At 44.2% G+C, this 16,359-nt stretch overlaps 1 protein-coding gene across 4 annotated transcripts in view; it reads left to right on the forward strand.

Annotated features, from left to right (window-relative positions):
• Positions 1 to 16,359, forward strand: part of cep85l (centrosomal protein 85, like) — an 87,099-nt gene that overhangs the window by 39,105 nt on the left and 31,635 nt on the right. For all 4 annotated transcript variants that reach the window (XM_046372338.1, XM_046372337.1, XM_046372333.1 and 1 more), the window contains 3 exons: positions 2,203 to 2,288; positions 4,485 to 4,602; positions 4,724 to 4,876. In XM_046372338.1, the coding sequence (XP_046228294.1) occupies positions 2,203 to 2,288; positions 4,485 to 4,602; positions 4,724 to 4,876 (357 nt within the window). The remainder of the gene's footprint in view (positions 1 to 2,202; positions 2,289 to 4,484; positions 4,603 to 4,723; positions 4,877 to 16,359) is intronic.

Raw genomic sequence — 16,359 nt, forward strand, 5'->3', positions numbered from 1 at the left:
TCCTGCAGATGTTGAAGGGCAGCCATGGCCTAGAGGTTGGAGAAGCAGCTTGTGATCGGAGGGTCACCGGTTCGATTCCCCAACCGGACGGGCAGGAAGACTTTGGGTGTGGTGGAGTGATTAATGCGAAAAATGCCCCCCCCCATTAGCCGGCTGATGTGCCGACTGATGTGCCCTTGAGCAAGGCACTTAACCCCCCAATATGCTCCCCGGGTGCTTGATGCTGCCCACTGCTCCTGTGTGTATTTCACTGCATGTAATTTGCTGGGTGTTGCATGTGTGTGTTCAACTAAGGATGGGTCAAATGCAGAAAACAAATTCAGTGTGTGTATGTAAAAATATATATACTGTCAATAAAGCTGATTCTTCTTCTTCTTCTAAGGACCTTAGTCGCCTCTAAAAATAGAGGTGGCTTTGTCCCTTTCTGTAAACCATGTCCACGTTCTTGCACCAGTCCAGTTTGTGATCCAAGTACACCCCTGAGTACTTGTACTCCTCCACCACCTCCACAATGGCCCCTTTGATGTTGGTAGGGGTCACTGGAGCCTTAGTCCTCCCCAGGGCCACCACCAGTTCCTTGGTCTTTGTCACACTGAGCTGTAGGTGGTTTCTCTCACTCTAAGTGACAAAGTTGTCCACTACAGTCCTGTACTCACCCTCGTCACCTCCGGTAATACATCCAACTGCTGTGGAGTCTCTGGAGGAAAATTCCTGAAGATGGCAAGTCTCTTTGCAGTACTTGAAGTCTGTGGTGTAGATAGTGAGGTTTTGCTGATTACTCTGTCTGACATGCAGCACTTTAGGCGTACATACTGTGGTCTGCCAGTCAAATAGTCTGCAATCCAGGACACCAGTGGGGTATCTGCCTGCATTATTACCCCGGTCAAGGCAGATGGTCGCCCATCTTGAGCCGGGGTCTGCTCCGAGGTTCCTGCCTTCTAAAAGGCTTGCTCAAGGGGGAATGTTGGGCTCTCTATTTACAATTTAATTGAAGAGTTTGGTCTAGACCTACTCAAATTGGAAAGTGTCATGAGATAACTTTTGTTGTGAATTGGCACTATATAAATAAACTGAATTGAATTGAATTGAATTGCTGTGTGGGAAAGTGGGAAGTGTTTTGTCCAGGTTAATATGGTTGAAGTCACCCAAGCAATTAATGTGTTCAGGTGCTTTGGCTGTATCTGGGCTACAGCAGAGTGAATAGTGTCACATGCCGTGCTGGGGTTTGCAGGGGGAGGAACGTAAACAGTCACCATTACAACATGTGAAAACTCCCTGGGCAAGTAACATGGACGTTGTCCAACGGCACACAGTTCCACATCCGGGCTGCAGATGCGCTCCTTCACTGTGAATGTGAGCTGGATTACACCACTGGTTGTTAACAAGCACAGCAAGCCCTCCCCCTTTGTGCTTAACGCTCCCAGCACAGTCACTGTCCACATGGATCGTGTGGAAGCCTGTCACTGTTGCAAAGTCAGCGGGTATATGCTGGTGCAACCATGTCTCCTTAAAGCACATCTCTGACTTTGGGACAGTGCCGTTATTTCCTCTGCATCCCATGTGTCTTGCACCAGCATTCAGCAGGGATCTCTTTCTGTGTTTTCTCTGGAGCGGTGGCAGGCTTCAGGTCCATCAGCTGATCCCTAGTGTAAACAATCAGCAGCGAGAAGTTGCATTGTCGCACCAAAAGGAGTAGTTCAGTGATGAACACAACACAGAAAGACCCCCAACTTTCATTGGCATGTGGTAGGAAAAAAGTGTGTCAAAACGTGATAGAGTTAAAAAGTAGCGTAAAATAATAAAAACAATAGAACAGCAGAACAGAACAGTAAAAAGGATTCATTCAAATTATCATGCTTTCTGGGTCATTTGCATGGGTTGTATTTTAACGAATTAGGGAGTTAATCCGATCAGCTTCAGACTTAGTGAGCTTATGCAAAAGACTTTGACGATGAAAAGCTATTAAAGGGTTCTTCAAAACTCAAAAGGCGTTGCTGCGGCAGTGAGGCGAAGTTACACGCTTGTCTCAAGTATTGTTTGATATTTCGTAAGTACATGAAACTCCCTGGCCATGACCTAAACCCAAGTTCTGGTGACTTGAATCAACATGAAAATGAAAATGATACTCTTGTAATTACATTCTATCAGTATGTACTTTTGCACTGTAAATGTTCAATTACCTGTGTCTGTGTGTGTTTCTAGATGGTAGTGGGGACCTCCCTTCCTGTCAAAACTCTGATGAAGGTTAAAGAGGAGCTGCTTAGACAAAGAGAACTGGAGATAGATAGGTACTGCAGGACACACTCACAAACACTGTGCAGACCAATGCCCACTTCCCAAGAATGACTTTCATCCAGTATGTGTGTATATATGTATTGTATGTATGTGTTTCTGTTCCTGTCTTATGAAAGTTACAAAAAACATGATTTAGAATTGTTCATGTTCCATATGCCATTTATATGTAGGAAAATGTGTACTGTGCAAAGCATCAACTAAAACTCACCAGTTTGTTCTCTCTTTTCTCAAGCAAGTCCAGTAACAGGTCTAGCCTATTTGTAGTGTATATCACTGAGGGTAGGATAATTAACAGAAACACCTAATGCTGCACAGTTCAGCAGCACCACAAACTGCATCCGCCGAAGTGATTACACAGTTAAAGGATGTAATGTTCAGTTGATGTAACACTGTAACCTGCATAACGGTAGGATGACGTAGTGTATTACACTACGTCAGTTTTAAACGTGTAAGTTTCTTGTACCATTAAGTGATATCCATTTTTGTTTTCATGAAATAGGGCACAAACAGACACAAGCTATCCAGTATGTTTTTGCAATTTACAACAAGCTTATGTCCAACGAAGCAATGTTCTGTTGGGAAACCTTGAGTCCTGCCATTTATATGGATGTTACTTTGACACTGTATACCACCTACCTAAACATTGTTGCTGATCAAGTACACTTGAAATGGTATTCCTTGATAGCGGTGGCCTTTTTGAGCAGGATAATGCGCCCTGCTGCACTGCAAAAATGGTTCAGAAATGGTGTGAGGGACACAGCAATGAGTGCTAAGCGTGGACTTTGGCCTCCAAATTCTCCAGATCTCTGTCCAATTGAGCAACTGTTGGATGTGCTGGAAAAACAAGTCCGATCCATGGAGGCCCCACCTTGCACCTTACAGGACTTGAAGGATCTGCCACTGATGACTTGGTGCCAGATAAAGAGCATACTTGTGGATATAGTTGATGATATCCATCCACAGGCTTCACGACATGGTCTAAATTCAGCTGCTCCTAATGGATGATGCAGGCGTAGTTCCAAAAATGTATTGTCAGCTGTGCACAGCCCCACAAGGTCCTTCACAGATCCAATCAAAGATGGAGCCCCATCTCTGTCTATTGGTGTTAGCTTCTGTAATTGCAGATTGTCTTTCCCGGATATTCTGTGTTTAACAGTATGGCATGACAGTTGAAGGTCTTATCGAATCTTTCAGTGTCAATCACATTTCTGAGGCATTGTTTAACAAACTTTCATTCCAGGTAAGACTTTTTAACATGAGCAATGTTCCACGCCACTTATATGATGCAAGCATCATTGTCTCTGGATGTTTGGAATGTTGTTGGGACATCTGTGTCTGCTTTTTTGCCTGACTTTTCAAGGTGTTTGATTTGTGCTTGTGAAGTTCAGTACCTTTTGGGAATTCCTTGTCAATGCATGGTGAGCGCTGAAATGGCGCTGAAGATTTGAAACCTTGAAATGTGCGGTTTGCCATTATGTTCAACATTAAAATAAGCATCCTCCCAGTCTTCTACAAAACTGTGTTTGTCTTCATATTTATGCTTACCTTTGCATTTCGCCATTTTGATTGGATCACAGAAAGGAGCAACCCCCAACCCTCCACCCCAAGATGATTGGTTCCCATGGCATGTTTTTTGGTTGAAAGCAGTGTTAACGATATGGACAAGCATAACAAGTGTACATTTTATCACTTTTTTATTTTCTTTTCTAAAATCTTTTTTTTTTTAATTTTGTGTGTTTTACTGGCTAAAAGGAGTTGAATACAAAACTCTGCAGAACTGACTCACACAAACACAGTCAGAATGAGTCTGAAAACATGTCCACCGTCAAACAAAATGTTTGCGTCACTGTAAGGATGAAACAAGCACATGATTGGTCTCACAAATATGTTAAGCAGAACTAAACTAGATTAATCCATCCATCGGGCTTATTGTTGGTTACAGCTTTAATTTTGGGTCAAGCCACAGCCTCTTTCTGTTGACAGGTTTGAACCCGGGAATTGCTGCTTGCAGCTATATCTTTACCTCTTTTTGTCTGTTTTTCAGGCCCTAATATTTGTCTTGCCTGCTTTGGCTTGTTCATCTTGTTATCATATATAGTTGCCTTATAATGCTCTCAAAAGTTCAATAATGTTTTAAAAACTATTTACAGATGACAGTTTTTCTAAAGAGGAGAGATTCTGTGTTTCAGACAAAAGCAGCAGATTTTGCAGCTCTATGTCCGCATCAGAGAGAATGAGCTCAGAGCACAGCAGGTCCTGCAAAGCCAGAAAGGATGGTTTGACAGCTCCCACATTCCAAATGCTAAGGTGACACTTTTCTGTGATGAATGTGCATCCAAATTCATAAACCATTGTGAAATCTATTAATTTTGCGATATCAGATATTTTCATAATAAAAGTCACAGCACAAGCTCTGGTTGTCCTACAGGAATCAGTGATGAAAATACAGAGAAAACAGCAATCTGCAGAAGTACTTGGAAGGAAGCTTGAAGTTGCTGAACTCGAAGTACTCCGTTTGAATGAGTTCTTCAAGCAAGTCACACAAAAATATACAGAAGACGTGAGAAAACTGGATGAAAAGGTAGAGTAAATTATCAAGACAGAATTCACAATCAGTAATACAAAGGAAGTGGAAGAACACAGTTACAGGTTTCTCCTGGTTTCATTGATAAATATAATGGTGTCATCAGCGTAACAGTGAAAATGTATTGAGTGTTTCCGAATAATATCACCAATGGGGGGCATACTTAAGGTGAATAATACAGGCCTAAGCACAGAACCTTGGGAGACTTAGTTTTTGGCGGATTCATCATTGACGTGGACAAACTGAGTTTGATCTGATAAATAAGACTGGAACTAGCTTAATGCAGTTGCTTTGAAGCCAATTAAGTGTTCCAGGACCATTGTCTGATTCAAGTAGAAGGTCATTTGTGACTTTGACCAGCTGTTTCCAAGGCTTCTGTGTTTGAAGGTAGGTCAGTACCACTTGAATGAATTTTGTCTCTAATGAGTACAGTTTTATCATTGAAAAGGTCATAAAATCATTTCTACATTTCAGGACGCATACCAGGAAAAAGACAATAAAAAGCTGGTTGCAACAATATAGGGTTGTTTACAAATTTCTAAAAATCATTCTATGATATCCATCAAACAAAAATGGGAGAGGGAGTCAGAAACACAAATATCAGAAGAGACCTGGATGGAAATATGTGAGATACAAGCGACCACTGCAAACTCAAGATCGTTGAGAGAGTTTGGCTGGAATAATGTAGTGAGATTTTGTTTAACTGCTAAAATAACAGCACTGCAAACAGGTATACAGAGCCGAGGCTTCTGTTGGAGACAGTGTGGAACCACTATGGCTAACCACTTTCATGTTTTTTGGGCCTGTCCAAAAATCCAATCGTTCTGGAGAGAGGTGGCTACTGAGATAAATAAAATAATAGGTGTGGATTTAGATTTCTCTTTTGTTACTTTATATCTCAATCTCTAAAATACCAGAAACAGTCCTACAGAAGGATAAATACTTCATTGAAGATACTCTTGGCAAGTCGTAGGAAAGCTATAACTAGGAAATGGTTGCAACTAGATCCTCCAACATTGGTCTAGTGGCACGGGATTATCCAAGGAATTTACTGTATGGAGAGACTTACGTTTGTTTTAAGACTTCAGTTGGAGAAATGTACTAAGCACTGGGAAAAGTGGATTGTGTATGCACCGTGAATGGTGTGACATTGTACCATGATGTAGACACGTGTATAAGAATACTTTGATCTTAATTGTAACACTCATTTTGATCCGATGTTCTTTGTTCATGTAAATAAATAAATAAATTTAAAAACAAAGTAAAAAAAAAAGTAAAGCTCATAAAATCATGATAAGGGTCACAGTAATAAAAGACAAGTCAAGACCACTTTATTTGTATAGCCCATTTTTGCAAGCAGTATCTCAAAGGGCTTTAACGATGCTACGGAGGTGAAAGAAGGCAGTCCTAGTGATATGTTTTGTATGGGGATTCCAAGGTTCCTCGCCGCTGTAATAGAGTTAAAGGTGATGCTATCCAGAGTGGTGGCCTGGCTAGAAAAAGAGTCCTTGAGATGTTTAGGTCCAAATACAGTAACTTTCGTTTTTTTCTGAATTAAGTAATAAGAAGTTGGAGGACATCCAGGACTGAATGTCTTTCAGACAGTTTTCCAAATTGGTAAGGTGGCTTCTGTCATCTGGTTTTATACATAAGTATAGCTATGTATCATCTGCATAAAATAATATATCAGCATAGGTAATGACTGAAGTTAACTCTGAGAGGCGAATGGGGAGAAACTGTCCAAACATACTTTAGATGTGGAGGTTGCTATAAGAGAAACTGTATTTGGTGGAGTATTAACTCAAAAGAGTTAAAGCAAGGCTTCTGGACTTGTGAAGATAGGCTTGAAGACGTTTCGCTGCTCATCCAAGCAGCTTCATCAGTTCTGAAAAAACTGACTGGTGGGGAACAAATATATACCCCTCAGTGGGAGTGACTAACGGAAACTAACTAAAACAAAGGATCAGATAGCCCTACAGATTGGTCTACATAGTTGGATGGCCTGTCTAACGACTGGCTATCTGAGTCTAACGACTGGCTAGTGGCTGTGGGAATGTTAATGAGTTCGGGTATGACCGGTTAACGACCTATTGTTGTTGTGGTTATCGTGTAAATTGGGGTGAAACTTCCTAGGAATGGAAGGGAGGACAGCATTGTAAGTGCAAGAGAGATGATGTCCACCACCTCTGTTAAGTGAAGGTTTTTCCAACTTAACATAGATGGCTTCCTTGACCCTTCTTTCCTACCACCTGTCCTCTCTGTCAAGAATGTGGACATCGTTGTCATCAAAGGAATGTCCGTTTTCCTTGAGGTGTAAGTGGACTGCTGAATCTTGTCCTGTGGAGGTGGCTCTCCTGTGCTGTGCCATTCTTCTGTGGAGTGGCTGTTTCGTTTCGCCAATGTAAAGGTCAGAGCATTCCTCACTGCACTGGACTGCGTATATGATGTTCCTGGGGATTTTGTCCTTGGGGTGGACCAGTTTCTGTCTCAGAGTAGTCATTGGTTTGAAATGGACCGGGATGTCATGGTTTTTAAAAATTCTTTTTAGTTTTTCTGATAATCCTGATATATAGGGAATGACAATGTTGCTCCTTTTTCTGTTATCATCCTTTTTGTTGTTGGTGGGTCTTCTTTTTGTGGTTTTGGTGAGTGCCCAGTTGGGGTAGCCACGTGTTTTTAGGGCTGACTTGAGGTGTTGGTGTTCCTTCATCTGTCCTGCTGAGCTGGTGGGGACTGTCTCAGCTCTGTGATGTAAGATCCTGATGACTCCCATCTTGTGTTCCAGTGGATGGTGTGAGTCAAACAGGAGGTATTGGTCTGTGTGGGTGGGTTTCCTGTATACTTCCACATTAAGGTTTCTGTCATTCTCAATGTGGACAGAGCAGTTCAAGAAAGCTAGATTGTTTCCACTGGTGTCCTCCTGTGTGAACTTGATGTAGTGGTCCACTGCGTTGATGTGATCTGTGAAACGTTCCACTTCCTGGGTCTTGATCTTAACCCAAGTGTGGTCCACATATCTGAACCAGTGGGAGGGAGGTGTTCCAGGAAAGGACATCAAAGCTCTTCTTTCTACCTCCTCCATATACAGGTCGGCCACAATGGGAAACACCGGCGATCCCATGGCACAGCCATGCTTCTGTCTGAAAGTACGTAGTGTTTAGGCAAAGGTCTAATAAATCACAGATGTGGTCTGGAGAGAGATTGGTTCTGTCCTTGAGTGTGTTGTCCTGTGAAAGGCATCTTTTTACCATCTGTGTGGTTTCTGAGGTGGGGATGCACGTAAACAAAGAGGTGACATCAAAGGAGACCATGGTGTCATCTGGGTCCATGATGATTTCCTTGACTTTATTCACAAAATCCTGGGAGTTGTGGATGTGATGAGGAGTGTGTCCAACTAGTGGCGCCAAGATGTTGGCCAGGTGTTTTGCCACCTTGTATGTGACTGAATTGATGCTGCTGACAATGGGTCTGAGGGGGACTCCTTCTTTGTGTATCTTCGGGAGTCCATAAAGGCGTGGAGTGGCCTCTCCGGGGTAGAGCTGGAAGTAGAGTTTGCGGTTGATTAATTGATCTTTTTCCAGTTTTTGTAGATAGCGAATTAACTGTTGTTTGTACTTGCTGGTGGGATCTCTCTTCAGCTTTTCATAAGTGGCTGTGTCGCTGAGGAGGGCGGCCACTTTGGAGTGGTAGTCCTGTGTGTTTAGAATGACAGTGCATTTTCCTTTGTCTGCAGACAAGATCATGATGTCCTGGTCTTTCTCCAAAGAAATTAAAGCTTTGCGTTCCTCTGTAGAAATGTTCGATGGGGGTACCTTGGCACTGGAGAGGGTGGTTGTAACCTTCATCCGGAGTTGTTCAGCTTCAGTCTCGGTTGTTGGTTGTTGTTTTTGATGGCCGACTCAGTGGCTGTTATGAGGTCCACTACTGGGATATGTTGTGGTGAAATGGCAAAATTGAGTCCTGTGGCCAACACATCCTTTTCTGGCTGGGTCAATTCCCTGTCTGAAAGGTTCTTCACCCATTTCTCTTGGATGTGTTGTTGTTCAGGTGAGTGGTCCTGTCTCCTCCATGTGTGTGTGTCTGTTGTGTTGGATCTTGTATAGCGATATTTGAGTTTGTGTCTCTCCTTACCCTTGTTGTGTTGGATGGTCTGGATTTTTGTGGTCAGTTCGGTGACCTCATCCATCACTTGGGTAGGTAGAAGGGTGGCCAGCTGTTTTTTAGTATGTTCAGTTTTGGTCTGCAGAGCGTCTATGGTGAAATTGGTCTGTCGTATCCTCTCGTTGAGGAGTTGACTCTGGGCTTTTTGTAAGATGGTGTCAGCCTTATGTCCCTTGACGGTGGATGTGAGATGTAGACTTTTAGGTGTCAGTTTCTCCTGCCTGCATCTCAGGTTGAATCGTAATTCCTAGGAAGTTTCACCCCAATTCACACGATAACCACAGGTCGTTAACCGGTCATACCTGAACTCATTAACATTCCCACAGCCACTAGCCAGTCGTTAGACTCAGATAGCCAGTCGTTAGACCGGCCGTCCAACTACGTAGACCAATCTGCAGGGCTATCTGATCCTTTGTTTTAGTTAGTTTCCCTTAGTCACTCCCACTGAGGGGTATATATTTGTTCCCCACCAGTCAGTTTTTTCAGAACTGATGAAGCTGCTTGGATGTACTGTACTGTTTTCCAGGTTGGGCATGAAAGCCTAAGAGTAAGGCTTTCATACGGATAATAACTGAGTTTAGGTTTTGAATCAAAAATGGCTTGAAGTCCACCTCCCAGGCCAGTGCCTCAAGGACTGTGATTATTAATATAACTTGGGGAGTGGATTCTTTTAGGCTAACATATTCTTTGGGACGGAGCCAAGTTTCAGTGAGATAAAATATCCATCCATCCATCTTCTTCCGCTTTATCCGGGACCGGGTCGCGGGGGCAGCAGCTTGAGCAGGGATACCCAGACTTCCCTCTCCCCAGACAGCTCCTCCTTCCTCCAGCTCTTCCGGGTGGACCCCAAGGCGTTCCCAGGCCAGCTGAGTGACATAGTCCCTCCAGCGTGTCCTGGGTCTTCCTCGGGGCCTCCTCCCGGTGGGGCATGCCCGGAACACCTCCCCAGGAAGGCGTCCAGGGGGCATTCGGGACAAATGCCCGAGCCACCTCAACTGGCTCCTTTCGATGTGGAGGAGCAGCGGCTCTACTCCGAGCTCCTCCCGGGTGACAGAGCTCCTCACCCTATCCCTAAGGGAGCGCCCCGCCACCCTGCGGAGAAAGCTCATTTCAGCCGCTTGTATTCGAGATCTCGTTCTTTCGGTCATGACCCAAAGTTCATAACCATAGGTGAGGGTAGGAACGTAGATTGACTGGTAAATTGAGAGCTTCACCTTGCGGCTCAGCTCTCTCTTCACCACGACGGGCCGGTACAACGACCGCATTACTGCTGTCCGGTGGGCTGTACCGGTGTCCATGGCTGAGGTACCCTTGAGCAAGGTACCTAACCCCCACTGCTCCCCGGGCGCTGCACGCGGTCGCCCACTGCCCCGGGTTTGCTGAGTGTGTGCACGTCACCTGGGTGGGTTAAATGCAGAGCACAAATTTCATTGGAGCGAGTTCCCTCCAATGACGAAATATGTCACTTTCATCTTTTCATCTTTCATCTTTCATTTGGTGCTAACTATATGCTTTACTAAACAGAAAGGTTTTAAGTTTAAGTTTCCCAACTACCTCAGTGACTTCAGCTTGGGCAATGTATGGACCCGCCTCAAGGTCCTCAGCCTCTGCTTCCATAACGGAAGACACGTCAGCAGGATTGAGGAGGTCCTCGAAGTATTCCTTCCACCTTCCGACAATATCCCCAGTCGAAGTCAGCAGCTCCCCACTTCCACTGTAAACAGTATTAGCAGGGCACTGCTTCCCCCTCCTGAGGCGCCGGATGGTTTGCCAGAATTTCCTCGAGGCCGACCAATAGTCCTCCTCCATGGCCTCCCCAAACTCTTCCCAGACCCGAGTTTTTGCTTCCGCAACCGCTCGGGCTGCCGCACGCTTGGCCCTCCGATACCCTCCCTCGGAATCTGGTCAAAGTTCTCCCGGAGGTGTGAGTTGATAACCCCTCCGACGGAGGGTTCCGCCAGACGTTCCCAGCAGACCCTCACAACACGTTTGGGTCTGCCAAGTCTGTCCGGCTTCCTCCTCCACCAGCGGATCCAGCTCACCACCAGGTGGTGATCGGTGGACAGCTCAGCCCCTCTCTTCACCCGAGTGTCCAAAACATATGGCCGAAGGCCAGATGACACAACCACAAAGTCGATCATTGACCTCCGGCCCAGGGTGTCCTGGTGCCATGTGCACCGATGGACATCCTTATGCTTGAACATGGTGTTCGTTATGGATCAACTGTGGCTAGCACAGAAGTCCAACAACAGAACACCACTCGGATTCAGATCAGGGAGGCCGTTCCTCCCAATCACGCCCCTCCAGGTATCACTGTCGTCGCCCACGTGGGCATTGAAGTCCCCCAGTAGAACTATGGAGTCCCCGGTCGGAGCACATTCCAGTACCCTTCCCAGGGACTCCAAGAATGCCGGGTACTCTGCACTGCTGTTTGGCCCATAGGCCGAAACAAGTCAAGTCAAGTCAACTTTATTTGTATAGCCCATTTTTACAAGCAGTTTGTCTCAAAGGGCTTAACATAACATCAGCAACATCCTCTGCCCTTCGACCCTCACATCAACTAAGGAAAAACTCCCAGAAAAACCTTTAACAGGAAAAAATGGAAGAAACCGCAGGGTGAGCAACAGAGGAGGGATCCCTCACCCAGGACGGGCAGACGTGCAATGGATGTTGTACAGGCAGGAAAGCAATTTGCAACATGAGAAATGACATAGTAATGAAAATTATAATGAACTGCTATAACATTCATGTATTCTTTTTTTTTTATGTGATGTTGAGAATCACTATCCTATCAGTTCGATTTTGGCCCGTGGGGAGAACCACCCCGCCGATAGTCGGTACACAGAGGAATGACAGGCAGATGTCAACAATACATATTGGGTTGGTCATAGAGCCGGCTACAGTTCAACTTGAAGATCTGGATGGAGAGATACCTGCAGAAAGATACAGAGAGAGAGAGAGAGAAAGGGAGGGAGAGACACAAGACTACGAGGAGCACTGGACACACAGTTAGTGACATAAAATAATGAACTGCATGTTAATCTGATGAGGGGAGAGGATAGAAGAGGAGAAGGAGGAGGGGAAACTGCTTGGTGGATCATGTTTGTGTCCCCCGGCAGCATAGGCCTATAGCAGCTTAGCTATGATAGAGATTTAAAGATTAACAGTTGGTCAGACCTATTCTACCTGTGGCTATATATCATGAGGTGAGTGAAACTATGCCTACCAGCCCTACACACTTTATTGCTGATCCGCAGTCGTGGTCCGCAGTCGTGGATCAGCGGTTAGGGTGTCGGACCCGTAACCGGTGGATCACTGGTTCGATTCCCCGTACCGGTGTCCATGGCTGAGGTACCCTTGAGCAAGGTACCTAACCCCCACTGCTCCCCGGGCGCTGCACGTGGTCGCCCACTACCCCGGGTTTGCTGTGTGTGTGCACGTCACTTGGGTGGGTTAAATGCAGAGCACAAATTTCATTGGAGCGAGTTCCCTCCAATGACGAAATATGTCACTTTCATCTTTTCATCTTTCATCTTTCATTTGGTGCTAACTATATGCTTTACTAAACAGAAAGGTTTTAAGTTTAGTCTTAAAAGTGGAGGTGGTGTCTGCTTGTCGAACCCAGATTGGCAACTGGTTCCACAGCAGGGGTGCCTGATAGCTAAAGGCTCGTCCTCCCGTTCTACTTTTATGAATTCTGGGAACTGTAAGTAAACCTGCACTCTGTGATCTGAGTGATCTATTGGGAATATATGGGACTATTAGAATCCTGCAGGTATGATGGGGCTAGTCCATTTCGGGCCTTATATGTAAGTAGGAGAATTTTAAAGTCTATTCTGAATTTTACCGGAAACCAGTGAAGAGAAGCTAAGATGGGGGAGATATGATCCCTTTTACTGATTCCTGTTAAAACTCTAGCTGCTGCATTCTGGATCAGCTGCAGGCTATTAATAGAGTAATTTGGACATCCTGACAATAGTGAGTTGCAGTAGTCCAGCCTAGAAGTAACGAAAGCATGGACAAGTCTTTCAGCATCACTCTGAGAGAGGACACTCCTAATCTTAGCAATATTACGGAGGTGAAAGAAGGCGGTCTTAGAGGTCTGTTTAATGTGATGAATAAATGACACGTCCTGATCAAAGATAACGCCGAGGTTCCTCGCAGTCGTACTGGAGGCCAAAGTAATGCCGTCCAGAGAGAGAATATTATCAGCTATTCTATTTCTAAGGTGTTTGGGGCCTAGAACAAAGATCTCAGTTTTGTCTGAGTTTAATAATAAAAAATTGGAGGTCATCCAGTCCTTTATGTCCTTAAGACATGCCTGGAGTCTGGCTAACGGCTCTGTTTCTTCAGGCTTTAAGGATAAGTACAGCTAAGTGTCAACAGCATAACAATGAAAGTTTATGCCATGTTTCTGAATAATATTTCCTAGAGGGAGCATGTATAAGGTGAACAGGATCGGCCCAAGCACTGAAACTTGTGGAACACCGAGGCTAACCCTTATATATGAAGAGGAAACATTATTAACTTGAGCAAAGTGAAATCTATCTGTTAAATATGATTTGAACCAGCGTAGCGCAGTCCCTGTGATCCTGGTCTCATGTTTTAATCTGTGTAATAAAATGCTGTGATCTACAGTGTCAAAAGCAGCACTGCAGCACGATCTAGCAAAACAAGTATGGAGACAAGCCCACGGTGTGATGCCATGAGGAGGTCATTTGTGACTTTAACCAGTGCTGTTTCTGTGCTGTGTTGGGCTCTGAAACCAGACTGAAACATCTCAAAGAGACTGTTCCTGTGTAAGTGATCAATCAACTGATTTGCAACCACTCTTTCGAGTATTTTAGATAAGAACAGGAGGTTGGATATCGGCCTATAGTTTGCTAAGATGTCTGGGTCAAGTGAAGGTTTTTTAAGTAAAGGTCTAATGACAGCGGTTTTAAACGCCTGTGGTATATAACCTGTTGTTAAGGATAAGTTGATCTGATCTAAGAAGGAAACGCCAATCAAGGGAAAGACGTCCTTGAGGAGCTTAGTTGGGACGGGGTCTAAGAGACATGTAGTTGGGTTAGATTTGTTAATGCTGGAGGTCAGCTCGGGGAGGTCTATGGGCAGGAACCTGTCCAGAGATGGAGTAGGATTAAAAGAGATTTCTAGAGATGGCACTATATCGGCTATTCTGGGAAGATCTTTATTGATTTTTTCTCTAATGTTATTGATTTTATTAGTGAAGAAACTCATGAAGTCTTCACTGCTAAGAGCTGCAGGAATACAAGGCTCAACAGAGCTGTGATTCTTGGTCAGCCTGGCTACAGTGTTAAAGAGAAAACGTGGGTTGTTCTTGTTTTTCTCTATTAATGTTGAATAATAAGCAGTTCTGGCTTCATGAAGGGCCTTTTTGTATGCCAATAGACTGTCTTTCCAGGCCCTCTGGGATTCAGCTGATTTGGAGGAGTACCACTTCCTCTCCATCCATCTTGATGTTTGTTTAAGTGTTCGTAAATTTGAATTATACCAAGGAGCTAGCCTCCTATGATTTCTAACCTTCTTTCTCAGTGGGGCAACCATATCTAAAACTGTGTGCAATGTGGCTGCAGTGTTATTAACAAAAGAATCAATTGCTGCAGGAGTAACGTTTAAATCAGTACGCTCTGCTGTACTGGTACATGGTGCTGAGGGGAGCTGTGATGGGATTGCATCCCTAAATCTGTCTACACTATCTTCAGAGAGGCATCTGGTGTAGTAGACCTTTTTGTTGTGTGCTGTAAAGTCTTCTAGAGTTAGTTCAAAAACTACAAGTGAATGGTCTGAAAGGAGAGGGTTTTGAGGGGCAACTGACAGGTTCTTAGTTTCTAGGCCATAGGTGAGAACCAGATCGAGTGTGTGATTGTGGCAGTGTGTTGGTTCATTCACTATCTGAAGGAAACCTATTGAATCTAAGAGTGAACTAAAGGCTGCCTTAAGACTGTCAGAGTCAACATCCATATGAATGTTACGGTCACCTACTATAATGACTTTATCTGTACTGAGCACTAAACTAGATAAGAAGTCAGAAAACTCAGACAGGAACTCTGAGTAAGCAGCAGCAGGTGGGCGATACACAACAACTAATAAAACTGGCTTTTCTGACTTCCAGTTTTGGTGAGACAGGCTGAGAGTGAGACTCTCAAATGAACTATAAATAGATTTAGGTTTGGGATTAATCTGAAGACTGGAGTGGTAGATTGCTGCCACTCCTCCTCCTCGGCCTGTGCCTCGAGGAACATGATAGTTAATATAACCAGATGGAGTTGATTCATTTAAACTTTTCTTCATCTCGTAACCAAGTCTCAGTGAGGCAGAATATATCAGACTGATGATCAATAATTAGATCACTGACTAGGAGGGATTTAGAGTGGAGGGATCGTATATTTAATAATCCACATCTGACTGTCCTATTTTTTGGCTCTAAATATTTGCTAGTTTGTATTTTTATGAGGTTATTATGATTAACAATTTTGTGCTGGTTGGACTATGGGAGGACGAGGCACTGACACTATTTCTATGGGATTGTTAAACTTAGTATTACTGTGTGCATTTATATTTTTATTTATTCTAATTTTAACGAAACAACAGTGAGAGACCTATCCCCAACCCGATGGCGTAGGGAAACGACTCTCTCGTTCACCGGGGAGAACTCCAACACATGGCGGCTATCCTGGGGGGCTATGAGCAAGCCCACACAAGCCCACAATTAAGAATCGCTTTATTGGCAGCATATATATTTTTACATACACATTGAATTTGTCTTCTGCATTTAACCCTGCATTTAACCTAGTTGAACACACACGCAACACGCAGCAGGTTACATGCAGTGAAACACACACAGGAGCAGTGGGCTGCCACTATCAAGCACCCGGGGAGCAAATTGGGGGTTAAGTGCCTTGCTCAAATCTATATCATAATTTAGTATTCACTCATTTATTAAAACAGCTTTCTTTGACAGAGACCTAATGCTTAGGAAACCACATTTAATTTTCTTATTTGTTTGTACTTTGGTTGCTTTATTTTAATCTTCATTAGGTTGTTATGTAAAACTCCTCTCCTTTGTATTTGGTGTAATGAACTTAGGTGGTCAAGGGACGGACGCAGTCTCTGTGGGACTTTGGGTGGATAACTGTTCTTGTAGAAGCACAGAAAGGCATGTAGGATTGCAACTCTCCCTTCTGGTCTTGAACTCTGGCTTGTCATGGTTTTAGTTGAAGAAACTTAGTCAGATTCCTACTTATGAGAGCTGCTCCATCCAAAGTGGGATGGTCAGACCAGGTTTCCCCCAGTCT

Source organism: Scatophagus argus, chromosome 19, assembly GCF_020382885.2.
Source record: "Scatophagus argus isolate fScaArg1 chromosome 19, fScaArg1.pri, whole genome shotgun sequence".
Classification (NCBI taxonomy): Eukaryota; Metazoa; Chordata; class Actinopteri; family Scatophagidae; genus Scatophagus; species Scatophagus argus.